The following is a 27,326-nucleotide window of genomic DNA, read 5'->3' as shown; positions in this document are numbered from 1 at the left end:
AAAATGATTGCAGGATATTCCAGATAAAGGAGACATCGGTTTCTATAGTTTCTTCTCCTCTGACACTAGCAAATTATATTACTAATTTCAGAAGAATACTTCAAATAAAAAAACAATATTTTCATAATAAATTTAATAAAAATACTACTTAGAGACTACAGAAAGGAATAGGTATTGAAATGGAAGTTGTTATATTTCTTTGTTGAATACTTGCTAAATTATAGACTTAAGAAAATTCATTCAGCGATAGAAAAAAATGGGATATAAGCAAGATATAAAACACAGAAGATGAGAAAACAAGGGAGAATTTATTTTCTTTCCATATTTTTTAATATTTATTTAATATTTTAATTTTAAGTAGAGCAATGCTTCTCATCCCTTCTTTTTTAAAATTAATTTATTTATTTTAATTGGAGGCTAATTACTTTACAATATTGCGGTGGTTTTTGCCATACATCCACATGAGTCAGCCACGGGTATACATGTGTCCCACCATCCTGAACATAGAAAACCCTAAAGACACCACCAGAAAATTACTAGAGCTAATCAATGAGTATAGTAAAGTTGCAGGATATAAAATGCGATAATTTCTTTTTAAAAATCTAAATTCTGTGCATTTTACAACAAAGTTAAATAATTGTGATAATGAGTTATTGCAAGAAATAACTTTAGAAGCAATGGTGCCTGTGGTTGCATAGAAAAAGACAAAGAAGTTTGAGAGAAGAGATAACACTATTATCAAAAAGGGCATTTTGAGTAAGGACTGGATGCAATAAAGCTTTTCAGAAAACAGAACAAAATATCTTCTGTGCCTTTCAGACATCCTCCAGTAAACCATGGGAGGGAAGAAGTATTTCTTATGGATTGACAGGTTGATAAAATAAGAAAAGGGAGAGGCAATCCTGGGACATTTCTATGGTAGGTAAGTTTTTGTAGTTTTTTGTTCTGGTTTTTTTTTGGGGGGGGGACCATTGCTTTTTCTAAAATTAATTTTTGCTGGAGCATAGTTGCTTTACAATGTTGTGTTAGCTTCTACTGTACAGCAAAATAAATCAGTTATACATATACATATATCCCCTCCTTTTTGGATTTCCTTCCCAGTTAAGAGTCACCGCAGAACATTGGCTGGAGTTCCGGGGGCTCTACAGCAAGTTCTCATTGGTTCGCTATTTTATCCATAGTTCCAATAGTGTATACATGTCAATCCCAATTCCAGTACATCCCACCCTTCCTTCCGCCTCTTAGTGTTTACATATTTGATCTCTACAGCTGTGTCTCTATTTCTGTTCTGCAAATAAGATCGTCTATACCATTTGCCAGCCATGACTCAGGGATTATGCAAGGAAACAGCATGCCATTCCTCTAGACCGCACGTAAATGCTTTAATAGGCGGTACTTGTTGTTCTCTTTCTGACTTGGTTTACGCTGGGTGACAGTCTCGAGGCTCCTCCGCGTCTCTAAAATGTAACCTTTCTACAGTATTTAGCAAATTGTCAACTATCCTGGTGCCTCCTGTTTTAAAGTTATTCACGGGAACAGAGGAGGAGCTGATTCTTGAATGCTCCGGAGAAAGATGTCCTGAGAGTGTTCATAAATAATGGGGTTGATTAAAAATAGGTCATCCAAATCAATCTAATTGCCTTCTATTTTTAATGCAAGTTCTTTTCATTGATTTTTAAAATGGATAGCCCATTAGGACACATTAATCATGACCCTAAGAATGTATTTGTACTTCAAAAAGCCTAAGGTGAGGAATAAAAAGCAGTTTCCCGCCACATGAAACTGAGGCAGGACCAGCGCAAAAGAGGACTGGAGCCCTACTTTCCCCGGAAAATCGTTTCCGGGACGTGAGGTGTCATCATGATAAAGCGCTGTCCAGCTGTACGAGAGCAGGTTCCGAAGGTCTGGAGCCACGTGTGTCTTCTTTGGATAAATGGTCTCTCATTTTGTAGAGCCAAGGTGAAAACACATGATCAGTTCAGCTGGGATTTTATTAGGTGAGCAATAATACACGCTCACAGTTGCAGAATACAGGTTTAGTCTAGAGAATGCAGCTAAGAAAACAAATCCTTAAAATAATCCACAATTCCCTCATCCCGAGATAACACTGGGAACATTTTGAGATATACACACTCAAAATTTTTAAATATACAATGTATATATTTTAAATTCAGATATATGATACATGCTTATAAACTTTTATACTAAAAATCATATATATCTTAGATGCCAATAAAAACATTTCTCCAAAATTAGAGTTCATGGAACATAGATATGTGTGTGTGTATCACCATCTACTAAAAATTGTCCCTCTAGTGGCGTAAAAACATGCCACCAAAATGCCTGCACGAGAACCTGTACAAATTAATGTGCTCTCAGAATATAAGAAACTATTCCTGTGTTCTGTGCTGAACTATTTTTTTCTTGACTTCATTTCCCTAATTAGTAACTGATTGAGTCTGTTCTTTGGAAATCAGGGAAGGTCTCGGAGACTTCTTTTCCGACAAACAAGAAACAGGGTACACAGAGGGCTTTCGTACCTGGGAGGGGCCCACCAGGTCCTTCTCAGGTCCGGTCCCCACCTTTCCTTGACCCTCCTCAATCCAGAGGGGAGCAGGAGAAGGACAAGAAGGGGAATAAAGGATTGTATGAAGAGGTTCATCACAAACCCAGCAGGGGTACCTGATTTTAGGAGGGCTGGGTTTCAAAGATTAGAATACAAGAGAATGCTGTGTACTCATTTCAACCAGTAAGCTTGTCAAAATGGATGATTACTATTTTTTATTTCCATTATTCTAGGAGGTGGGTCACAGAGGATCTTGCTGTGATGTATATCAAAGAGTGCACTGCCTATGTTTCCCTGTAAGAGCTTTATAGTTTCTGAACTTACATTTAAGTCTTTAATCCATTTTGAGTTTATTTTTGTGTATAGCATTAGAAAGTGTTCTAGTTTCATTGTTTTGCATGTAGCTGTCCGGTTTTCCTAGCACAACTTATTGAAGAGGCTATCTTTTCTCCATTGTATATTCTTGCCTTCTTTGCCAAAAATAAGGTGCCCGTAGGTGCATAATTTTACTTCTGGGCTTTCTATCTTGTTCCATTGCTCTATTTTTCTGTTTTTGCCAGTACCATACTGTTTTGACGACTATAGCTTGGTAGTATAGCCTGAAGCCAGGAAGGTTGATCCCTCCAGCTCTGTTTTTCTTTGTCAAGATTGCTTTGGCTATTTAGAGTCTTGTGTTTTCACACAAATTGTGAAATTTTTTGTTCTAGTTCTGTGATTATGGTTGATTTGCATTGTTGTATGGCAGAACCAACAGAACATTATAAACTTTTTAATTTAAATTAAAATAATATAAAAAATAAAAACATCTTTCATTTGCAAAAAAATGGATGATTACTTAGAAAAATATTTATTCTATAAACTGGTTCCTCCCCAAAAGTGTGTATTCCTGATTGTGCAACTGACAAATCCAAGGATGATAATTAGAACTAGCCTATAAATTTATTGTATACCATACATTGATATATTTCAGGCATATTTTAAACCATATAGACTTTAGTCTTATTTAGTCTCTGCTACAATAAGAGAAAACACAAAAGACATAGACTTTTCTACTATCTTAACTATAAAGAAACTATCTTAACTATAGTCCTATAGTTTATAGGACTATAAAGAAAGCTGAGCACCAAAGAATTGATGCTTTTGAACTGTGGTGTTGGAGAAGACTCTTGTGAGTACCCTGGACTGCAAGGAGATCAAACCAACCAACCCTAAAGGAAATAAGTACTGAATATTCACTGTAAGGACTGATGCTGAAGCTGAAACTCCAATTCTTTGGCCACCCAATGCAAAGAACTGACTCATTGGGAAAGACCCTGATGCTGGGAAAGATTGAAGGCAGGGGAAGGGGACGACAGTAGATGAGATGGTTGGATGACATCACCAACTCCATGGACATGAGTTTGAGCAAGCTCTGGGAGTTGGTGATGGATGGGGAAGCCTGGCATGCTGCAGTCCATGGGGTCACAAAGAGTCAGACTTGACTGAGAGACTGAACTGAACTGAACTATTTTAACAGAAAGAACACTAGTGACAAAAGTTCCCATTATGGCTTCAGCCTAGTAAAATAGGAAAATGTCAGTACTTTGAAAGGATGATGAGACCACCACTCAATATGGATGCAAAACAAAGAGACAGAGCCAAGGTCCAAAAGATCCAAAGATCTTATACAAAGACCTAGATCTAATTACTTTAAACAAAGACTTATTTGGTTACAAACCCTAGGATATTCATTGAAAGGGCTGGTGCTAAATCTGAAAATACTTTGGCCTCCTGATGTGAAAAGCTAATTCATTGGAAAAGACCCTGATGTTGGGAAAGATTGAAGGCAAAAGGAGAAGGGGTAACAGAGGATGAGATAGTTGGATGGCATCAGTAACTCAAAGGACATGAGTCTGAGCAAACTCCAGGAGATAGTGAAGGACAAGGAAGCCAGGTGTGCAGCAGTTCACGGGGTCACAAAGAGTTGGACACGACTTAGCAACTGAACAACAGACTAGGATAACAGAATAAATTCAGGAACAAGAGCTTGAGGAAATTAGTTAGAACTCAGATCACTGTTGAGGAGCATCATCTGGCTGCAGGGATGAAGAACAAATGGAGTTTGGGCTCAAGGGGTCCAGTGATGTCCACATTGGTCCGAGGATGCCCTAGAATGCTTCCAAGTGAGGGCCCTTGGAACTGTCTCAGTGGAAACTCCAGAGGTGTCATAGAACAGGACCACCCTCAACAGCTGAACCAAGGGGAGTGTGTTGCTGTCAGCCCTGCATTGTATCAGCTGTAGGACTGCAGTTTTACAATGTTTGGAGCCATATACATCTTACCTGGGTGAATAATTTTGTAGAATCAAGAAAAACATACGATTGGTTCTGCTGTGGTTTTTTTTATCACGTGACTAATCATGCTCATAATAGCAGAAGCAATGTTCAATCTAGAAAATGCAGCTAAGGAAAACTAGTGTTAAAAATAATCTGTAATACCATCATCCAGAAATAACACTAGAAATATTTTGATATATTCAAGCTCAAATTTTTTGCAGTATGTCATGTATATTTTTTACTTTTTTTGAAGTACAAAATTATCTTTTTGAAATATTTTTTGAACTTTCAGTGTTCGTTTTCTATTTTTATTGAGGTATAATTGATTTATAATGTTATGTTAGTTTCAGGTGACTCAGTTATATATATACATATATATATGTGTGTATATATATATAATATATTCTTTTCAGATTCTTTTTCCTTATAAGTTATTACAAAATATTAAATATAGCTCCCCACGCTATACAGTAGATCCTTGTTGGTTATTTTATACATAGTAAAGAATCCACCTGCAATGTGGGAGACCTGGGTTTGATCCCTGGGTAGGGAAGATCCCCTGAAGAAGGGCATGGCAGCCCACTCCAGTATTCTTGCCTGGAGAATCTGCATGGACAGAGGAGCCTGGCAAGCTACAGTCTACGGTTGCAGAGAATCAGACATAACTGAGCCACTAAGCACAGTACAATGTGTATATGTTAATCACAAACTCCTAATATATATTTTTAAATGCAAGTATATAATACACACATTTGTAAGGTCCAAAAGGTAACAGTTTAGGTGCCAATAAATATAGTTCTTCAAAATTGTTAAATGGAGCACAGTTACGTACCTATTAATATCACCATCCATCACTCAACCACCCTTCTATTATTGGACTTGATAAACAGTGCTTCACTAAAGATCTTACAGCTAAATCCTTGCCAACAGTCTTGATCACTTAGAATAGGTCTCAAAAAGTAGGCTTATTACTTGTAAATATGTGGGTTATTTTCAAATGCCTTTTGATTTTGATTTCTAACATCATGCCACAGTGAAAAGAGAACAGACTCTGTATGATTCCAATACCTTTAGACCATGAAATTTTTGTACCTTGTTTTATGTTCCTGGATATATTCCAGTGTCTCCTGGCTCATAATCTATGGAAACTTGAATAGAATTTGTATCCTGCCATTGTGTGAAAATTGTATAAACCTTATTTCTGTTGAATTAGTTCAGGGTGCTTTTCAGGTCTACTCTATCCTTCTGCTTTCCTGTCTATTCATTCTATTAATTTTTGAGAGTTTGATATTGAAATTCCAACTAAAAATCTTAATGTATCTACTTTAAAAATAATTGTAATATATGGTGGAACTATATGTAACTTTGTTCCATATTTTCCAAGTCTCCTGTAAATGTGTTATTATACTTTAATAATTTTAAAAAAATTAAAAAGAAGGGACAAAAATAGGCTCATTAAATCAAAGAATAAACAACTCTTGTGAACTTCGACTGACACCTTTTGGAAAGTCAGTTTGCTGTTGGCTATTTACAGTCTCTGCTTCCATCAGCCCTGGTAACAACAGAGGAAAGTAAACCCTTTTCTTGGCAGCCGAGGGCATCAGCTTGATGCTATGGTTGGTAATTTATCTCCGGAGCACGTTTTCACTGTTACATAGTAGCTTCTGTGTCAACAAAGGGACTAGCCAAAAGCTGCACCTTTCAACCACAGAAATAAGAGGTGGTGATATTTCCATCCCTTTCCAACATAAAACTACGTACATGGAAGCTCTGTGAAGAATGAATTTCCATTTATTATATAAATTTTTTTTAAACTTTGGCACATTTTATGAAAGCTGACGTGCAACCATTTAAATGAGAATTGTTTCCTTTGTCTAAATGTCATTTTAACAGCACTTCAAGGGTGAAAATTCTGGCTAGGCCAGCAGAGGGCGCTGTGCAAGTGCAAACAGAGGCGGAGATGCTGCGGCAGAGCTGAGCACCTCTGACTTCTTTGCCACCTACCGAAAAACCCCGGGAGACGCGGAGGTGCGGCAACCAGCCACTTCCGCTGCCGAGGAAGGACCCGACTTGTCATCCGTCCTGGGCGTTGGGTAGTGTGGGGAAGGAATTTGCAGAGCAGTCTGTTTCCTGAGGCCGCATGTTTAGATTACTAGGGTGGGAGTGGTGTTCGGAGAAAGTGCAAGTCGCTCAGTAGTGTCCGACTCTTTGTGACCCCATGGACTATACAGTCCGTGCAATTCTCCAGGCCAGAATACTGGAGTGGGTTGCCATTCCCTTCTCCGGGGGATCTTCCCAACCCAGGGATCGAACCCAGTATCCCGCATTGCAGGTGATTCTTTACCAGCTGAGCTACCAGGGAAGCCCTGGTGTTTGGAGGGATGGTGTCAAATTAGGAGCATCGTGGAGGGCTCCATCTTCCATAGCTGGGCCACTATTTTGGATCGTGGCACGTGGGAAGCTCTCATAGAGGACTGGGAGACCAGCGGGGTCAATGCACCTGCTTCAGCTGGTTCGGAGGGGTGTGGCCATGTTCCATTAAAGGTACCGATTTGAGCCCATTATACAGAGTGAAGTAAGCCAGAAAGAAAAACACCAATACAGTATACTAATGCATATATATGGAATTTGAAAGATGGTAACGATAACCCTATATGTGAGACAGAATAAGAGACACAGATGCATAGAACAGTCTTATGGACTCTGAGGGAGAAGGTGAGGGTGGGATGTTCTGGGAGGATAGCATTGAAACATGTATATTATCATATGTGAAACAGAACACCATTCCAGGTTCAATGCATGAGACAAATGCTCAGGGCTTGGGCAATGGGATGACCCAGAGGGATGGGATGGGGAGGGAGGTGGGAGGGGGGTTCAGGATGGGGAACACATGTAAACCCATGGCTTATTCATGTCAATGTATGGCAAAAACCACTACAATATTGTAAAGTAATTAGCCCCCAACTAAAGTAAATAAATTTATTTAAAAAAAAACTGGAATCACATTCTGAAATACACAACTTTGTTATACTGAATTCTGTAATCTTTGAAAATATTCAAAAGGATATAAATTTAAAAAAGTAAACTGTGCTAGAAAAATACAGTGTAATCCAGACAAGAATCAGGTGCCTTTCCTGATCATAAGAAAGGTTATTTTTGAAAGGAGGTGTGTAAAATTGATCAAAAGAGCTTTTTCACTGATATTTTAGAATTGTTGGAGAAAAGTTTTAAGAAAATAAATTTGAACTGGGTGCTACTGAGTAACAGAGTTAATAGAACTGAAAATGTATTGTAAAATTGGAGAAAAGGAAGATAATTTGGAAAAACATTCATGTTTTTAGAGCTTTGTAAAATGCATGCAATTATAGTTGTAATAAAATTGAACTTTTATCAAAAACAAAAAGAAAAAAAAAAGGTACCGATTTGAGATTAAGATGCTGTCCAGAAGTCCCTGGGGTAGAAGCACATCCTTGGATAAGTCCGTGAAGTGAGAGAGGAAAGCCCAGTACCCTGGGAGTAGTTTCCTAGGAGTGAGGACCAAGTCCTAGGAGAGGTCAGTTTGGACCACTCAAGTCTCTAAATGTGATGAGTTAAATGTTCGAAATGAATTTATGTGGAAACACTGAGTCTAGGACACAACACGCTAAACTTATGAGCACTCCCAAGGGAGGAGGGGACAGAAAACTGAGCCTAATAGTGAAAATTGGGAAAACCACAAATGGGATGCATGGATTCATTGGCCACTTGCAGCAAGGTGCTTGTTACAGGTGGGAATCTCCTGGGAGCAGACGGGGAGACAGAGTTATGGTGAAGGATGTTTGCTAGGGAGTATCCTCCAGATTGCAGCTGTGGAAGGAAAGGAAAGACTGGTCCGTTTGCCTAAGGCAAACTAATAAGGATGGCCCATCAGATTGCTGGCTGAAAAGACCAACCTGGAGCCCTTCAGGTTCCCATCTGGAGCCCTTATTGGATTTGGGCCGCCCTGGGGCGGCAGGATCGTGGGTGAGGGGCTCTGTACAACTGAGGCAATCTTTAAAGACAGCAGCAGGTGCCCAGGAAAAGCCCTCCTGGCCTCTGTGGCCTGGTGAGGAAGGGGGCAGAGGGAATTAGGCAGCATATCTCTGTTTCCATCGCAATGTATTTCCTACATGAGCCCCGAAGTTCTTACTCCCCCTTCTCCCCTAATATCTGCTGGATCGCAGGATAGCATGGGGGTGCAGGCTGAGAGGAGGTGAAGGGCCCCACCTAAGAGTCCTGATCATGCTCCAAGTTATACTCATTTTTATCACATATTATGGTATAATCACATCAGCACAAACACATAAATACAGGCTCCGTGATGGCGCTGAATTATCCACTCTCTGGAGAAAACACTACAAAATTAATATCAATGGAGTCGAGTATGCAATAAAAACCATGTACGAAAACTTTGTGCCAGGGGGTTAATAAAAATACCGTATGAGAGTTTCCTGGATCGTGGGACGTTTACTTTCTAAATGCATGTTCACTCTCCTGCCTCCTTGCGTGTTTGTAATCCCGTGATGTCTTTTTCAGCTCTCGTTAATGAGGACCCGAGGCGGGAGGGGCAAGGAAGCCGGCCCCCCGGGCAGGGTCCACGGCCGCGTTCATGTGAAGGGCTGGCCCCCCGTGACAGGCGGCGAGTCCCAGGGCAAGTCGCCTGGACATCGCGGTGCACGACGGGGTTAAATCTTACTCGTCTGGCTCTACTGATGAACAGGTACTGGACTCGCCCAGGTAACACCACGCCGGCAAACTCCCAGCACGCCGCTGCAGACCGCTTCCCCCCGCCTCCCCCTCCCCTTACCGCCCCCCCTCCCCTTACCGCCCCCCCCTCCCCTTACCGCCCCCCCCCTACCGCCCCCCCCTCCCCTTACCGCCCCCCCCTCCCCTTACCGCCCCCCTCCTCCCCTTACCGCCCCCCTCCTCCCCTTACCGCCCCCCTCCTCCCCTTACCGCCCCCCCCCTACCGCCCCCCCCCCTACCGCCCCCCCCTCCCCTTACCGCCCCCCCCTCCCCTTACCGCCCCCCCCCTCCCCTTACCGCCCCCCCCTCCTCCCCTTACCGCCCTTCCTCCTCCCCTTATCGCCCCTGGGGCTCACCCCGGGCAGGGCGGGGTCGGAAACGCGGGCACGGATTGGCCGGGAGGGAGCGGCGGCTCCTGTTTGAAAGACCCAATCAGCGATCGGCCTTTCAAGAGACAGCCAATGGGAAACTGGAGGGGCGTGTCGGAAGGGTGAGCGTAAGATATTTGAATCGCTACGCGGGCGGCTGTTCACTGTTCGGCTTCCTGCTGGAGTGGGGCTCCGGTCTGCGCGCCATGGAGGGCGAAGTCCTGGCGGAGGACGAGCTGCTGCGGAAGCTGAGGGACAGCCGCTGCCGCTTCCAGAGGCGCATGCAGCAGCTGATAGAGAAGGTGCGGCCCCTCCCGCTAACGGGATGGAGGGGGAAGGAGGAGGCGCGGGGGGAGGAGGCAGGGACCGGGGGGCGGAGGGACGGGTCGGGGTGGGGGACCGGGGGTTGGGGTGGGGGGTGCTTCGGGGCTCCGTAGACTTACAGCCTCGCACTGGCGCCTTCTCAGCCCGGGTCAGGGGTTCCTCTCTGCCCTCCGATATGATGGGATGCCCCTTCTTCCTCTCCCGCAGTACAACCAGCCCTTCGAGGATGGCCCGGTGGTTCAGATGTCCACGCTGACCTACAAGACGCCCCAGGGTACGAGTCAGAACCACTCCCCCCACCCCCACCCCCCTCACCCCCGCTTTCTGAATTATTTATGGTTAAGAGTGTAACTGGAATAGTGTCTTAATAGAGTTTGAAATGCTGTCCCTGCTCTTTTGAAAATAAACCTGTTCACCTAATAGGCATTAATACATCACTAGTTCCCTTGATCCTATCAATCACTTAAATTACTTATTTCCAACAGTTACTTATGAAGACAGAATTCCGATGACACATAGATGCATCCTGGTTAAAAATGCCCTTGTCTGGGTTTGGCATCCCTGCTGGTCGTTTAGTAGCCATCTCAGCTTGGTCTCATTGCTTTAGCCAGGTTGTGAGTTCGTTTCTTCACCTGTAAAGTAGAAAGATAATTGACAGTAACAGCTGCTTGGCTGGATATTGTGACAGTTACAGGAGATGGAGCCTGGCACTAGTGAACACTCTGTTGACTGTTATTTGACCTGTTTGACTTGAGGTTCTGAGTACTTTGGAATTTGACCTGTATCTAAGGAGAAGGAGCCATCCTGTTTAATGGTTGATGTTGCAAACAGACTTAAATCATGGATTCTCATGGGTAAATAGCTGGAGAAAGTTTGCACTGGGTGAGGTCAGTGTCTGTCATTCAGTCTTGTGTGTGCGTGCTGAGTTGCTTCAGCTGTGTCCGACTCTTTGCAACCCTGTGGACTGTAGCACGCCAGGCTTCTCTGTCCATGGGATTCTCCAGGCAAGAATACTGGACTGGGTTGCCATGCCATCCTCCAGGGGATCTTCCCGACCCAGGGATTGAACCCACACCTCCTGTGTCGCCTGCATTGCAGGCAGATTCATTACCGCTGAGCCACCCAGGATGCCCTTCAGCCTTATTACTGACTCAATTTTACCTACTAATGAAAGTAAATCTCAGACCCAGTTCTGCTGTGCCTGGACAGACAGACGCAAATCAGTTCCTAATGAAATGGAATCCTAGCTCTGCTTTCTTAGCTGGGCAAACCACACCCTAGGTGAAAAGTTTCTATAGACAGAAGCTAATGTATTCCAACGGTAAGTTTTGTTCATCTGGCCTGTGTCTAACCTGAAGGCTGGACACAGGAGTATGTAGAAATCATCCCTAAGTGTGCTGTCCACAGGATTTAGTGTGTTCTCTTGACCTGTTTATGGAAGGATGGGCAGTGCCTGGAATATTTTGGTCAATCCATGTATCTTGAACATCACTAATTTCACCAGTGAAAACTCATTTCAGACTCAAAGCAGAAAGCACTTTAGCATGTGGAAGACCTCCTGGAGAGCTTGTACAAACAGATTCACTGACAGTGACGCTAAATGTGGATTCGGTGGTGCTGTGTCCCTACAACCTCCTAGCTGATGGGAGCAGAGCTCCCCTGACCTGTAGCTTTCCCTGGAGAGATACTCAGGGAGTGGTCTTCCTGATTACGTGCTAGCTGACCACCCTTGCAGGGCAAATTGCTGTAATTTAAAACAAGTTCCAATCTACACTATAGAGTAGGCTTCTAACAGTCACAAGTTTTTGATTCTCAACAACCCTGCAAGGTAGGCACTATTAGGATCATTGTTTCACAGAAGAGAGTACAGCAGAGAGAAGTCAAGGAACTTGCCCATGTCACTCAGCCAAAGTAGCAAAGATTTGATTTGAGTCCAAGCACCTCTGTTCAGGGGTCACTCTGTTCTGGAAAGGCCAAAAGACGTAGTAGAGAGTCACTCGCCCCGGGTTCCCAGCCTGGCCACACCACGCGGGCAAATAGCCTGGGCTGGTTATTTCACTTTCTCCTGGCCTCTGTCTCCATCTATATAGTGTACTTAGTGAGTGTCTATCCAAAGGAATTAGGAGTAGCATACAAGGCATGTGTCTGTGAGTTGTGAATGCTGAATGGCGTGTACTTGGAGAAGACTTAGACTAGAGCCTGGTACAGTAAGGACCAAGTGAATTTTTGCTGCTGTTATCAACAACCATCTCCAGCCTCACAACTCAGTGATCCATTCTTTATTAATTTGAATTTACCTAGGAGCCACGGAGAAGGCAATGGCAACCCATTCCAGTGTTCTTGCCTGGAGAATCCCAGGGACAGGGGAGCCTGGTGGGCTACCATCTATGGGGTCGCACAAAGTCGGACAAGACTGAAGCGACTTAGCAGCAGCAGCAGCAGGAGCCAGTGGAGGTTTGGGGAGTATCTTGCCCAGATTCTGCTGGCTAGTAAGTGCAGGGCTCCAAAACTCAGCATTTGCTCCTGTGCCTATGACTTGTTCTATAATGTGTAGATTGCCCCAAGAAAGCACTCATTCTGTCCATGGAGTAGAAAGTTTGCCTTTGAAAAGTGCTTTCAGTATCTTTCTCTCTGTAGTATATAGATTGCTCTCAATATATGTGTTTTGAAGACAGTGCTTGGCATATGTATGTTCCTTGTCTCTGTTTCATTTCTGGCTTAATCCTGGGTTCATCGAGCTGCTCCCTACAGGCAGGAGAGATTTTCGTTCGTGATAAATTTGTCTGGTGTGGATTTTTGAAATCTCGCAGAGATGAGATTTTCATCTTTGAGACTTTCAACCTCACGAAGATGAGAAACAAGAGAATGTCAGTAATGTGGCTTGGTTATATCTTGGTCTTATTAGATCTTTCCTTTGCCTGTCCCTTAGGTTTTCTTTGAGTACAAATTAAGCTAAAGCTCAGTGTTCATGGTGACTTAAGTGGTAATTACTATTTGTTTTTTTAAGGACTGCGCATTTGGGGTGGAGGACTAGTGGAGAGAAGAAGCACAGGACACATGCAGGTATTTAATGTCAAGTTTTATTGCCAGCATGCCTTGCTGGAGAGGAAGGTTGATGTGAATAAAGGTGGAGATGAGCTGGAACTGCACCCAGGGGCCACTGGGGGGCGTTGTCCCATGGTTTTCTCATCTTGTGTTCTTAGTCACTCAGTTGTGTCCGACTCTTTGCAACCCCATGGACTGTAGCCCGCCAGGCTCCTCCATCCATGGGGATTCTCCAGGCAAGAATACTGGAGTGGGTGGTTTATCCCTTCTGCAGGGAAACTTCCCAACCCAGGAATTGAACTGGAGTCTCCTGCATTGCAGGTGGATTCTTTTAGGGTCTGAACCACCACGGAAGCCCCTTTCTCACGTTAACTGCCCTGATTTCTTGTGTGTAAGGATTTACTGAGACACATGTCTTCTGCTGTAACTGTGACGCCTCCAGACACAGGACAGCTCCGGAAACTCCATCAGGTCCCACCTCTCCCGAGGCAAAGGCAGTGACATCCCCCAGGCAGGGTTCACAGACATCTAGGAGGTGATGCCCCAGGGCCGCTGTTAAAGGGACAAGCCTCGCCGTGTTCTCACTCCTGTTCTTGCAAGGCTAGGTGGGCCTAAAATATTTTAGCCAATCCTGCATCTTGAATTCTCGAATTTCCCTAACAAGACCTCATCCATAGCATTAGTTATGGTTACTAGCAAGGCTTGGAGAAGGAAATGGCAATCCACTCCAGTATTCTTGCCTGGAGAATCCCACGGACAGAGAAGCCTGGTGGGCTACAGTCCATGGGGTCACAAAGAGTCAGACACGACTGAGAGACTAATGCAACGCAACACAACTAGCAAGGCTGGTGGACAGATCAGGCTCTCGGGGGCAGGCGGGGAGTGTACCACCTCCTCGGGGCTGGCCCGCTGACCACCCCGCAGGCTGAGTCCTGGTCAGGACAGCTGACTGCCCTGTAGCCGGAGTTCAGCTGCAAGGCGACTCCTCACGCCAGGGTCCCACCACACGCTGAAGCTTTTAAATGAATTGTAGGTCTCATGACATGGAGATCAAGTCACTGTTAAGATAAAAAGTCACAGAATGTCCCCCAGGGGCCTCTGGAATTTCCAGCTTTTACCTGAGGATCTGGGGACCATGCTGTCCGGTTTGGTTTTGGCCCCGAGCTCACCGCCGTGCCAGGGCCAAGCTGGACCTGGTCACTCTCACTTTCCTGCCCCCATCAGTCACCATCCAAGTGGTTTCTGAGACAGCAGCCCTGGGCACCACCAGAGGAAGAAAGCTCTGTTCCTTCTCCAAGGGGAAGCTCAACTATCTGCTAGGAGTCTTGAGGCCTTTGGTGCTGGAATGTTCTAGAAGAGAAGACCCTGGAAAACTGCCTTTTCTCTCATACACTAAAGGCAGGGATCGGAGGTGTTTTACTTGACAGTGGCTTTGAAATACGTTACGTCTGAACCAAGCCTATCTTGTCAAGGGCTCTCCGGTGAAGATGGACGGCAGGAGAGATGGGCCCAGGCTAGTCCCAGCTGGAGATCACAAGCTTCCCCCGCCTGACACACCAGCCGATGGTGAGCGGTCCTGGTGCTGGAAAGCCGTGTCGGGGTGGGGGGCTGGTGGGGGGATGTGTGTCTGTCTGCCTCCACACTCCAAGTCTAGGCTCCTCACTATGACTTTCTCCAAGTGTATTTGAAAAACTAAAACCTTTGAAAAGTCCCTTGTTGGTTCTTTCTCAACTCCTCTAGGGAGCCATCTCACTCACAGTTACAGCGTGGTACTGGACACAGAAAGACTCCGGAGATGTTTGCTCATGGGTGTCACTGGTTTACCAGGATTAATCCAGATTTCAACTCTGTAAAGCCTTAGGTCCACAAATTCTCTGGGCTCCTTAAAATAATTAGAAATGGTTCTTGAGCTGAACTGTCCAGTGTGGTAACCACTAGCCACCCGTGACTATTCAAATTCATTTAAAATGAAGTCAAATTTAAAATGCAGTTCCCTAGCCTCACTAGCCATATTCCAAGTGTTCAGCAGCCGCGGGTGGCTTGTGGCTGACATACTGGACAGCAGAGGGGGGCCTTTCCATCATTGCAGAAAGTTCTATTAGATGGTGCTGGCCTACAGGCACTCAGCTTTCAGGATGAGAGGCCAACGAAAGAGCAGAGGTTTTACAAAAAGCTGCTTTCCCTGGTGTCCCTGACTCGGGGCATATTCCTGTACTGATGGCTTCTCTGCATGGTGACAGATGGCCACGTCCCTGTTACAAGGGACCGCTTGAAGCAACAGGAGTTTTCACTGCAGTATATACTCAAGTAATGCCAAAACTATCCTTGGGAGAAAATATACATGCTTTCTTAAGACATTCTGATGGAAATTTCCTCTTTTGCTTTTAGATTCAAAAAGCAGTGATGCTGATACAACTTTCTTCCAGGAAGAAGTGATCGCTGGGAACATAATGGTGAGCCCTGTCTTTTGTAACGAAGGGAAGGAGTTGGGGCTTGGGGACAGGTGAACATTCTTGTGACCGGCATGTTCCTCCAGGTCCCCTTCTGAGGCTCACTCTTTGCTAACGCCACCCCTCAAGTCTCAGCGCGCCCCCCGTTCAGATCCCCTAAGGCGGCAAGTTGCCCCTTCTCAGTTTAGCACTTACCGCCTGGGTTCGAGCCTGTCTTACCGAACCTTCGTCAATGTTGAGTGCTGTCCCCTCTGCACACAGGGCAACCCCAGCTGTGGTTCCCAGTGCGCCTTTGGCCTTGAGGACCTCGCCATGTGGAGAGTTGGGTTCTAGGTCGGTCCGACCCCATAGAGACGGTGTCACAGGGGAGGTGCTCTGGGGAGTGTTTCCAGGTCAGCCCTCGGGATGGATGAGAATGCACAGGACAGAATCCACCCAAGCCTCTGACCTGCCCCGAGTCAGATGCTAGAAGAGCTGGCGTGTGGTTTTCCTCTAAACTCACTCCTTTTGTGCAGAGGTTTGCCCATGCACCCAGGTGTGACCTGTCTAACTAGAATCGGGGGGTGGCCCTGGGCGAGGAGAGGGGTGCTTTTGGAGGTATTTCGTGGGAGTGGAAGTGAAGGGGAGCAGGCAGTCAAGGTGTCAGCCTTTCCCTGGGGTGTTAATGTTACCCCCACCCCAGCAGCAGCCCCGGGCCTTGACTCCACCCCACCCGGTGCACAGCGGAGGCCGAGACCTCCTATTTCCAATGCACAGCCGGTGAGGGACAGGAGAGGCCACTGTCCCTGTCCCCTGAGTTGGACAGTGAGCTTCTTCTTTTTTTTCTTTCCTGATTTTATATTTTGGATGCGGCACATGGGATTCCCTGACCAGGGATCGAACCCACACCACCTGCAGTGGAAGCAGAGTCTTGAGCACTGGACCGCTGGGGAAGCCCCTGAACTTCTTGTCTCTTAGACACACCAGCTGGGATCGGTCCCAGTAGCTGTGTCCTAAACTTGCCTAAGAATTTTTTTTTCCTTATGCTAGTCATATTGTCATAAACTTTGCCAAACTGATATGTTTTGTCTTTCGATTTCCTTTTGAATTGGTCCCACTGGGTAAATTCCCTAAAGTCGGATCCCAGGTCAGGTAGATTTTCAGAGTGGCTGGAACACTCTGTACTGCTAACAGCAGGAAGTGCAGAAGTGACTTCCAGGAACTCCGTGTAAAGACGTATACATTGATGACCGTGCCAGTGTGTTCCCGAATCCCAGAGCTCATCCATGCCCCACAGCGCTCATAGATACTGACTTCTGTCTTGGTGTCAGCCTGCAGTGCCCTGGAGCCCTTCGAAAACTGAGCTGAGAAGGAAGTACTTGACGCAAGTGGATATCGTACTGCAGGATGAAGGGTGTTTGGAGGTAATCTGTGTCCCTGAGTGTGCCTTCATAGTAAACCATAGGCTAGAGACCCAGTGAGGTGTAATCGTGTCTGGTTCACTCCAGAGCCTGTAAAGACCATCTCAGTTTCCAAACTCTTTGGCTCACAGCCTCCCCGACGCCTGCTCTTCCTGAGTAGACACTCCGGGTCCCCTCAGGCAGCGAAATCGGCTGCCCACCGTGTTCTAGGCAGCTCACAGAGTCCACTAGGGCCTCAGCCCTTGGGCAGAGGGCTTTGAAGCTGCACAATTCATCCTGGTTCAGTCATGCTCTGTCTGTGGTTGGGAGCACTTCCTGTAGCCTTGGCACTCGGGGGTGGGGCGGCCAGAGCTGACACTTAGAAACGCCTTTGTTAAAGTCATTTGCTTTGGCTTCCCTGGTGGCTCAGACGGTAAAGCGTCTGCCTGCAATACGGAAGACCTGGGTTCGATCCCTGGATCGGGAAGATCCCCTGGAGAAGGAAATGGCAACCCACTCCAGTACTCTTGCCTGGAAAATCCCATGGACAGAGGAGCCTGGTAGGCTACAGTCCATGCGGTGGCAAAAAATCGGACATGACTGAGCGACTTTTCTATTTTCTTTTTCTAAAGTCATTTGCTTTGGTTTCAGTGTGCTGGTTATGGAGAGGAAAAGGACACCCGTGTGACCCTGGCCCCATCATTGGCCTCGCCCGCCAGGCCCGCCCACGGTAAGTGTGACGTAGAAGCAGACCATTCACTTTCAGTAGCCCACGGCGCCTTAGCTGGGCACCGCCTCCCCACCCCAGCCATGTTCGCCAGCATATTCCATCACCGTGGACTGTCAGAGACACGTGCACGTCATGGGTGCATAATTCCTCTCTAACAAAGGCAGTCCCCTTTGTTGTCATTCTTCTATAAAACAGGCCGAACTCTGGCCCTTCTGTTTCCTTTTTACCCCTTACTTGATCCTCCTCAACATGCTTTTTCTTCAACATTTCCGGAATCAGTAAGAACTCAAGGACCTTTTTTTTTTTAATTTATTTATTCATCTATTTTTTACTTTACAATATTGTATTGGTTTTGCCATACATTGACATGAATCCACCATGGGTATACATGTGTTCCCCTTCCAGAACCCCCCTCCCACCTCCCTCCCCATCCCATCCCTCTGGGTCATCCCGGTGCACCAGCCCTGAGCACCCTGTATCATGCATCGAACCTGGACTGGCGATTTGTTTCACGTATGATAATTTACATGCTTCAGTGCCCTTCTCCCATATCATCCCACCCTCGCCCTCTCCCATAGAGTCCAAAATACTGTTCTATACATCTGTGTCTCTTTTGCTGTCTTGCATACAGGGTTATCTTTACCGATTTACTAAATTCCATATATATGCATTAGTATACTGTATTGGTGTTTTTCTTTCTGGCTTACTTCACTCTGTATAATAGGCTCCAGTTTCATCCACCTCATTAGAACTGATTAGAATGTATTCTTTTAATGGCTGAGTAATATTCCATTATGTATATGTGCCACAGCTTTCTTATCCATTCGTCTGCTGATGGACATCTAGGTTGTTCCATGTCCTGGCTATTATAAACAGTGCTGTGATGAAAATTGGGGTACACGTGTCTCTTACAATTCTGGTTTCCTCGGTGTATATGCCCAGCAGTGGGATTGCTGGGTCATATGGCAGTTCTATTTTCAGTTTTTTGAGGAATCTCCACACTGTTCTCCATAGTGGCTGTACTAGTTTGCATTCCCACCAACAGTGTAAGAGGGTTCCCTTTTCTCCACACCCTCTCCAGCATTTATTCCTTGTAGACTTTTGAATAGCAGCCATTCTGACGGGCTTGAAATGGTACCTCATTGTGGTTTTGGTTTGCATTTCTCTGATAATAAGTGATGTTGAGCATCTTTTCATGTGTTTGTTAGCCATCTGTATGTCTTCTTTGGAGAAATGTCTGTTTAGTTCTTTGGCCCACTGTTTGATTGGTTTGTTTATTTTTCTGGAATTGAGCTGCAGGAGTTGCTTGTATATTTTTGAGATTAATTGTTTGTCCGTTGCTTCATTTGCTATTATTTTCTCCCATTCTGAAGGCTGTCTTTTCACCTTGCTTATAGTTTCCTTTGTTGTGTAGAAGCTTTTAATTTTAATTAGGTCCCATTTGTTTATTTTTGCTTTTATTTCCAATATTCTGGGAGGTGGGTCTTAGAAGATCCTGCTGTGGTTTATGTCGGAGAGTGTTTTGCCTATGTTTTCCTCTAGGAGTTTTATAGTTTCTGGTCTTACGTTTAGATCTTTAATCCATTTTGAGTTTATTTTTGTGTATGGTGTTAGAAAGTGTTCTAGTTTCATTCTCTTCCAAGTGGTTGACCAATTTTCTCAGCACCACTTGCTAAAGAGATTGTCTTTTCTCCATTGTATATTCTTGCCTCCTTTGTCAAAGATAAGGCATCCATTGGTGCATGGAGTTATCACTGGATTTTCTATTTTGTTCCATTGATCTATATTTCTGTCCTTGTGCCCGTACCATACTGTCTTGATGACTGTGGCTTTGTAGTATAGCCTGAAGTCAGGCAGGTTGATTCCTCCAGTTCCATTTTTCTTTCTCAAGATTGCTTTGGCTATTCAAGCTTTTTTGTATTTCCATACAAATTGTGAAATTATTTGTTCTAGTTCTCTGAAGAATACCATTGGAAGCGTGATAGGGATTGCATTGAATCTATAGATTGCCTTGGGTAGTATACTCATTTTCACTATATTGATTCTTCCAGTCCATGAACACAGTATATTTCTCCATCTATTTGTGTCCTCTTTGATTTCTTTCACCAGTGTTTTATAGTTTTCTATATATAGGTCTTTCCTTAACAAAATCCTAGCAAACAGAATCCAACATTTTAAAAAGATCATACATCATGACCAAGTGAGCTTTATCCCAGGGATGCAAGAATTCTTCAATATCTGCAAATCAATCAATGTAATACACCACATTAACAAATTGAAAAATAAAAACCATGTGATTATTTCAATAGATGCAGAGAAAGCCTTTGACAAAATTCAACATCCATTTATGATAAAAACCTTCCAAAAAGCAGGAATACAAGGAACATACCTCAACGTAATAAAAGCTATATATGACAAACCCACAGCAAACATTATCCTAAATGGTGAAAAACTGAAAGCACTTCCCCTAAAGTCAGGAACAAGACAAGGGTGCCCACTTTCACCACTACTATTCAACATAGTTTTGGAAGTTTTCGCCACAGCAATCAGAGCAGAGAAAAAAATAAAAGGAATCCAGATTGGAAAAGAAGAAGTAAAACTCTCACTGTTTACAGATGACATGATCCTCTACATAGAAAACCCTAAAGACTCCACCAGAAAATTACTAGAGCAAATCAATGAATATAGTAAAGTTGCAGGATATAAAATCAACACACTGCAATCCCTTGCATTCCTATACACTAACAATGAGAAAACAGAAAGAGAAATTAAGGAAACAATTCCATTCACCATCGCAACAAAAAGAATAAAATACTTAGAAATGTATCTACCTAAGGACTTTTTTTTTTTAATTCACATATTGGAATCTGTTGTCCATTTTCAACCCATGTTCAGCCTGGAGGAGCCCCTTCCTCTCTGGCTTTGGAGCCTCTGACCTGACCCCAGGGGGTTCTGAGCCCTTCATCCCCCTCCCTGACTCCCGAGTGGCCTCCCTCCTCCTTGACAACGATGCTCATTTTGTTGGTTGCAAAGCACCAAGTAGCCTCAGAATCACAGCTCCTGGTACCGACTCTGCTCGACAATGAGCCGAAGAAGGTTCCAGATCTCCAAGCAGCATTTTTGTCCTCAGACCTTGTCCCACAGGGGGAGCATGTTCAGAGTTATTTGGATTCTATTTTCTCTTCTGATTGTTGTCAGTTTGACGTAGAGATAGGGTCATTTTTCCTTCCTATACTCATCTTTAGAGTTATCCTCATCTTTGTTGGTTTGATTTCACTTTTTTAATGTATAAAACATTTAACATGATGAAAAAGTCAAAGCTGTGGGAAGAGCTGTATTCAGGAGTCCTGTGTCTTCCTCCGGCTTCCCCACGGACTCAGCTGTAAAGAACCCGCCTGCCAATGCAGGAGAGGTGTGTTCAACCCCTGGGTCGGGAAGATGCCCTGGAGAAGGAAACGGCTACCCATGCCAATATGCTTGCCTGGGAAATCCCATGGACAGAGGAGGCGGGTGGGTTACAGTCCATGGGGCCACAAAGAGTCAGGCACGACTGAGTGACTAAGCAACAACAAATCCCTTCCCCACACACTCCTATTGGCAGGCAGGGTCATTATTATCTGGTTTCTAATTAGTCTTTGACAAGGTAACCATTTCTAAACCGTCATACAGGGAAGAAAGACTCCTTTTAGGAAGGTCAGTGGACAGTGAATTGTTTTGATAGCTAGAAAAAAATCTCTGAGAAGAGTCTATTCCCAAATATTTGTGAAATTTTGTTGTTTTTGTTTTTTTGTATTCCTTAAAAAAAAGAAAAATCACAAAGTTATACTCCTGAAACTAACATAATGTTATATGTGAATTATATCTCAGTTAAAACTAATAACATTTTTAAAAAACCCATGCTGGTTATGATCCAGCCTTCATTTCCCTGATCTCTGCGTGTGAAAATGTCAGTCACTCAGTTGTGGCCGACTATTTGGGACCCCATGGACTGTAGCCCGCCAGGCTCCTCTGTCCATGAGATTCTCCAGGCAAGAATACCAGAGTGGGTTGCCATGCCTTCCTCCACAGAATCTTCCTGACCCCGGACTCAAACCCTGGGTCTCCAGCATTGCAGGCAGATTCTTTATCGTGTGAGCCACCAGGGAAACCAACCTCTGCGTGTGGACGGCTATAAATGGTCACATGGCTTTGCCTTGTGTGTGTGTTTCTCCAGAATACTGCAGGGACATCTCTGAAGACAGCCCTGGTGGTCCACTCCAGCCGCCTCCATCACCCAGGGAGGGTGATGCGTCTCACTCCTGCTCAGCAGGCCTGGCTGTGGTGCCGAGGGGCAACAGCATCCCTTTACAAGGGACCGGTGGCAGCAGCTTCTCAAGCAGCCCCTGCTCCGAGGCGGAGGACGTGTGCAACGCGACGCTCAGCGACCTGTACGCGGGCATGCTGCACTCCATGAGCCGGCTGCTGGGCGCCAGGCCCTCCTGCATCATCTCCACCAAGACGCTCATCGGCCAGAACTGGAGCTCCAGGCGGAGGCACAGGTGTAAGGGCAGGATGAACAGAACGAGCTGCCGAGGAGGGGGTCGCTCTCAGCAGAGCCCCCAGGGGAGACGTCCACCCTGCTTAGAGCCCCTGGAGGATGCAGTGGCCTTAAGAGATCGCGGGAACTTGCCCGATGTTTCTGCCCCTAAGACGGGTTTAAAGTCAGGAAGGGTTCTTCTCAAAGTAAACAAACCCCAGATCCATACATTTGCTCCACCTTGGAAGGAGCTTCAGGGAACACCCCGGAAGCATTCATCATTGACTTATTTAGACCCCAAAGCGCTGTCTCATCTTGATCAGGAAAACAGATTCGTGACCTTAAAGTGGTTGATTTCTCCTGTAAAAATATCTTCCAGACCCAGAATCCTGCAGGGCCAGGCGGGGAGTCGTTTTAAGGAAATCGAGATCAAATTTGACAAGCTTTATCAGGAGTATTGCTTGAGTCCTGGGAAGCGGCCCAGCCTAACTTACCCGCCCAGCTCCTCGGCCGTGGATGTGTACCGAGGTGGTCCTGCGAGCCCTGGTAGCCCCCAGGGCTTAGAAGCCCACGGGCTGAGCAGCCCTCTCCACAGATCAAAAGCTAAGAGGTTGAGTGAGGCCTTTGAACGCCTGGACAGAAGATCCATCAGAGAGGGTAGCTGCCTGCCCAAGAGTGGTTCCTTCCCCTCACTTTTAAAGACCGAACCCACCCGCAGCCCGGGCCGCCCAGAGCAGACCATTGACCCTGTTTTTGTAGGAAGTGATCCGGGAAAGTTTCAGAAATCAGTATCCCTCAGCAAAGCCATTTCACTACCCAGGGTACAACCTCCAGGCTTTGCCAGGGATCGCTACGATGATATTAAAGAAAAATTTGACAAGCTTCATCAGCAGTATTGCCAAAAGTCGCCCCAGCAGACACAGGCGCCTTCAGATAAAGCACGTGAGGGAGTTTGGTATCAAAAAGAAGGCTTGTCAGGAAAATTCAACCCAGACTCTGGCTGTCGGGGTCCCCCAAGCTTGTCATCCACACCCCAGCAGAGCATAAAAAGCCCCCTGGCTTCCAACACGGTTGGGGCCCCTCCATCTACAGATGTTGCTCTTGCTGCCGGGTCGGGCCATCAGATCCCCACAAAGCGACGCCGATCATCAGACCCTCAGGTGTGTGGAGAGACGCCTAGACCCTGGGGTTTCTCACCTGTGGGCAGAGCCGTGCCAAGTCCCGGGAAGGAGGTCGACTCTTTACAGCCCAAATGGGAAGAGAAGAAGGTGCGTTTCTGTTTGCTGAATGTGGGTGTTTGACAATTCTTAGGTGTTAATTTTCCAAACGTTCTCCCAAATTCTTTTCCTTCCTAAAACATTAGCGTTTTTACCCATTTCCCACTGGAATGCACTTTGAGGGTGTTTCTAAAAAGCGTCCCTTAAGACACTATCCGTCCTCGGCAAACTTGTTTCCAGCTTCTTTATCTCACACTGAGAAAATTGCTGTTGGATGTGAAACTGATCTGGGAATTGACGACTCCCTGGTCACTTCTCCTTCGTGGGAACAGAGTAGGAGTCAGCCCGCAGAGAGCCCACAGCCTCCTGCCCTCCACATTGAAACCCACCCGAGCCCCCACCGGGGCCACGGTTTGGCTTGTGCGGGTCCCTTAAGCTGAAGCTTTACGCTGTGGGCACCATTTTCTCCAGAGACAAGCTGAGGAGGAGGTGGACAGGCTGCTGTGAGTTCCTAAACTTCCTCAGGTGGGCGCCGGCTTTCCCAGCGAGCATTTCAGCACACCACACGTGGGGCTCCTGACAACGCATCTGAGTCCATGCCACTCCACAGGCTGATGGGATCTGACTGGGTGTGGTTTGGCAGCTCCTTCCAGAACCACGATACAAACATGCTTAACCGTTTTCCGTATTTTTTTCTTCTTTCAGTTCAGTTGCTCAGTTGTGTCCAACTCTTTGTGACCCCGCGGACTGCAGCACGCCAGGCTTCCCTGTCCATTACCAATTCTTGGAGCTTGCTTAAACTCATGTCCATCGAGTCGGTGATGCCATCTAACCATCACATCCTCTGTCGTCCCCTTCTCCTCCTGCCTCCAATCTTTCCCAGCATCAGGGTCTTTTCCAATGAGTCAGTTCTTCACATCAGGTGGCTAAAGTATTAGAGCTTCAGCTTCAGCATCAGTCCTTCCAATGAATATTTAGGACTCATTTCCTTTAGGATTGACTGGTTGGATCTCCTTGCAGTCCATGGGACTCTCTACTTAATATTCTCCACTTAATATTATATGTTTATTGAGGAAAAGGACCAAATCTTCGTGAGCTGTGAACCCAACCTCCATGCACCAGGCTGTTGACCCCTTTTTACACCTTCCTTCTTTAAGCCCCACTTGAACCCTTTGATTAGACAGGTTCTGGGGTTGCCCAGAGTCGGACACGACTGAAGCGACAGCGGCAGCAGCAGCCCAATGGGCGGTGCTAGTTCTTTATATAAATAAGGAAATGTCTTTTGTGTGTGTGTGTGTGTGTGTTTGTGTGTTTTCCAGCTGTGCCGGGTCTTATTTGCAGCATGGGAGTTCTTAGTTGAGGCACAGTGTGTGTGTGTGTGCCAGCCGTGCCGGGTCTTACTTGCATGGGAGTTCTTAGTTGAGGCACAGCGTGTGTGTGTGTGTGTGTGTGTGTTTTCCAGCTGTGCCGGGTCTTATTTGCAGCATGGGAGTTCTTAGTTGAGGCACAGTGTGTGTGTGTGTATGTTTGTTTTCCAGCTGTGCCGGGTCTTATTTGCAGCATGGGAGTTCTTAGTTGTGGCACAGTGTGTGTGTGTGTGTGTGTGTGTGTGTGTGTGTGTGTGTGTGTGTGTGTGTGTGTGTGTGTGCCGGGTCTTATTTGCAGCATGGGAGTTCTTAGTTGTGGTACATGGGGTCTTAGCTCCCCCACCAGGGATTGAACTGGGTCCCCAGCATTGGGATTGTGGCGTCTTAGCCAGTGGGCCACCAAGGAAGTCCCCAAGGAAATGTAGTCTTAACTCCTGAATCCGTACAGGCATGCATGGCTGGGCCAGGATATGAAAGCCTATGGTCTTAACCACCAGTTTGCACTGCCTGCTTGAGGAACTACTGTTACTATTTTTCTTTCACATTCCTTAGGGTATTTATAATGACTCAAATATTCATGTATATTCAATGGAGTAAATGTATCTTCCCCTGGAAAAGAGAATGGCTACCCACTCCAGGATCTTGTCTGGAGAATCCCATAGGCAAAGGAGCCTGGTGGGTTCCATGGTTTCACAAAGTTGGACATGACTGAATGACTAACACAAATAAATAACAGTTAAGCTTTGGGGAGCCGGCATTGGGAATTCTAGTGAAATTGTACTGAATTTTTTTCTTTTTTCCCCTAGAGGAAAGAATGACACATCTTTCAGGATGGAAGAGACAAATGATTTCGTGTCAGAAAAATTCAAAGCTGAAAATCTATTGCCAAGTTATTTTGGAGTATTCCCTCTTTGCACTAACTGATTTTTGTGTATTTTAATTCTCAAGAACATGCGAGAACTTGCTTCACTTATCTGCCCTTCAAAGCAAATTTCAATGAAATTGGTTCCATTGACATGACTCTGGATGTTTGGAAATTATTTGAATAAAGTTGCTCAATTAAAATTTTTAATGTTATCCTTTATAGGCCTATTTTTCTCATATTTTCTTTGTTAAATTTAGACATGACCAGAAATCCTCCTTTATGTTTCCTATTTCCTTAGAGAAGTTGTTTGCTCTGAAACCTAGGTTTAAGCCCTAGAAAGAACGTACAGCTGCTTAGTCTTTTAAATTCAGACCAGCAGGACTTGGCATCTTCCGTATTTGTTATTGTTATTCAGTCGCTAAGTCATGCTCAACTCTGCAAGCCAGTGGACTGCAGCACGCCAGCCTTCCCTGTCCTCCACTGTCTCCCAGTGAAAGTCACTCAGTGGTGTCCAACTCTTTGCGACCCCATGGACTATACAGTCCATAGAATTCTCCAGGCCAGAATACTGTCTCCCAGAGTTTGCTCAAATTCATATCCATTGAGTCGGTGATGCTATCTAACCATCTCATCCTCTGCCACCCTCTTCTCTTGCCTTCAATCTTTCTCCAACATCAAGGTCTTTTCCAATGAGTCGGCTCTTTGCATCAGGTGGCCAAAGTAACGGAGCTTCAGCTTCAGCATCAGACCTTCCAATATTAGGAGGTAGCAAATGGGAGAAACAGTGGAAACAGTGGCTGACTTTATTTTTCTGGGCTCCAAAATCACTGCAGATGGTGATTGCAGCCATGAAATTAAAAGACGCTTACTCCTTAGAAGGAAAGTTATGACCAACCTAGACAGGATATTAAAAAGCAGAGACATTACTTTGTCAACAAAGGTCTGTCTAGTCAACGCTATGGTTTTTCCAGTAGTCATGTATGTATGTGAGAGTTGGACTATAAAGAAAGCTGAGCGCCAAAGAATTGATGCTTTTGAACTGTGGTGTTGGAAAAGAAAGGCTCTTGAGAGTCCCTTGGACCACAAGGAGATCCAACCAGTCCATCCTAAAGGAGATCAGTCCTAGGTGTTCATTGGAAGGACTGATGTTGAAGCTGAAACTCCAATACTTGGGCCACCGGATGTGAAAAGCTGACTCATTGGAAAAGACCCTGATGCTGGGAAAGATTGAGGGCAGGAGGAGAACGGAATGACAGAGGATGAGATGGTTGGATGGCATCATCAACTTGATGGACATGGGTTTGAGTGGATTCTGGGAGTTGGTGATGGACAGGGAGGCCTGGCGTGCTGTGGTTCATGGGGTGGCAAAGAGTCGGACATGACTGAGCAACTGAACTGTACTGAACTGAAACTGAATCAC

At 45.4% G+C, this 27,326-nt stretch overlaps 1 protein-coding gene across 4 annotated transcripts; it reads left to right on the top strand.

Moving 5' to 3' along the window:
• The first annotated feature begins 10,179 nt into the window (after positions 1 to 10,179).
• Positions 10,180 to 26,106, top strand: HJURP (Holliday junction recognition protein). 4 transcript variants are annotated; one of them, XM_081491082.1, is made up of 9 exons: positions 10,180 to 10,315; positions 10,545 to 10,611; positions 13,345 to 13,400; positions 14,855 to 14,948; positions 15,771 to 15,835; positions 17,143 to 17,235; positions 17,863 to 17,941; positions 22,155 to 23,725; positions 25,848 to 26,106. In XM_081491082.1, the coding sequence occupies exons 1-9, from the start codon at positions 10,220 to 10,222 to the stop codon at positions 25,857 to 25,859; spliced, it is 2,133 nt and encodes a 710-aa protein (XP_081347208.1). In that variant the 5' UTR covers positions 10,180 to 10,219; the 3' UTR covers positions 25,860 to 26,106. The 4 variants fall into 4 exon arrangements, with proteins under 4 accessions (XP_081347208.1, XP_081347210.1, XP_081347212.1 ...); XM_081491084.1 differs by having other exon boundaries at positions 14,781 to 14,948; XM_081491083.1 differs by lacking the exons at positions 10,180 to 10,315; positions 10,545 to 10,611 and adding an exon at positions 12,645 to 12,826.
• Positions 26,107 to 27,326: the final 1,220 nt, after the last annotated feature.

This window comes from Giraffa tippelskirchi, chromosome 5 (assembly GCF_054371585.1).
Source record: "Giraffa tippelskirchi isolate mGirTip1 chromosome 5, T2T-mGirTip1v1.2.pri, whole genome shotgun sequence".
NCBI lineage: Eukaryota > Metazoa > Chordata > Mammalia > Artiodactyla > Giraffidae > Giraffa > Giraffa tippelskirchi.
This window is presented reverse-complemented; position numbering and strand designations above follow the sequence as displayed.

Excerpts from the sequence above, each read along its gene's own strand:
- HJURP (XM_081491082.1), top strand. The coding sequence starts at position 10,220 with ATGGAGGGCGAAGTCCTGGCGGAGGACGAGCTGCTGCGGAAGCTGAGG. Across the intron at positions 10,316-10,544 it reads TGCAGCAGCTGATAGAGAAG|TACAACCAGCCCTTCGAGGA; the intron begins GTGCGGCCCCTC and ends CCTCTCCCGCAG. Across the intron at positions 10,612-13,344 it reads GACCTACAAGACGCCCCAGG|GACTGCGCATTTGGGGTGGA; the intron begins GTACGAGTCAGA and ends TGTTTTTTTAAG.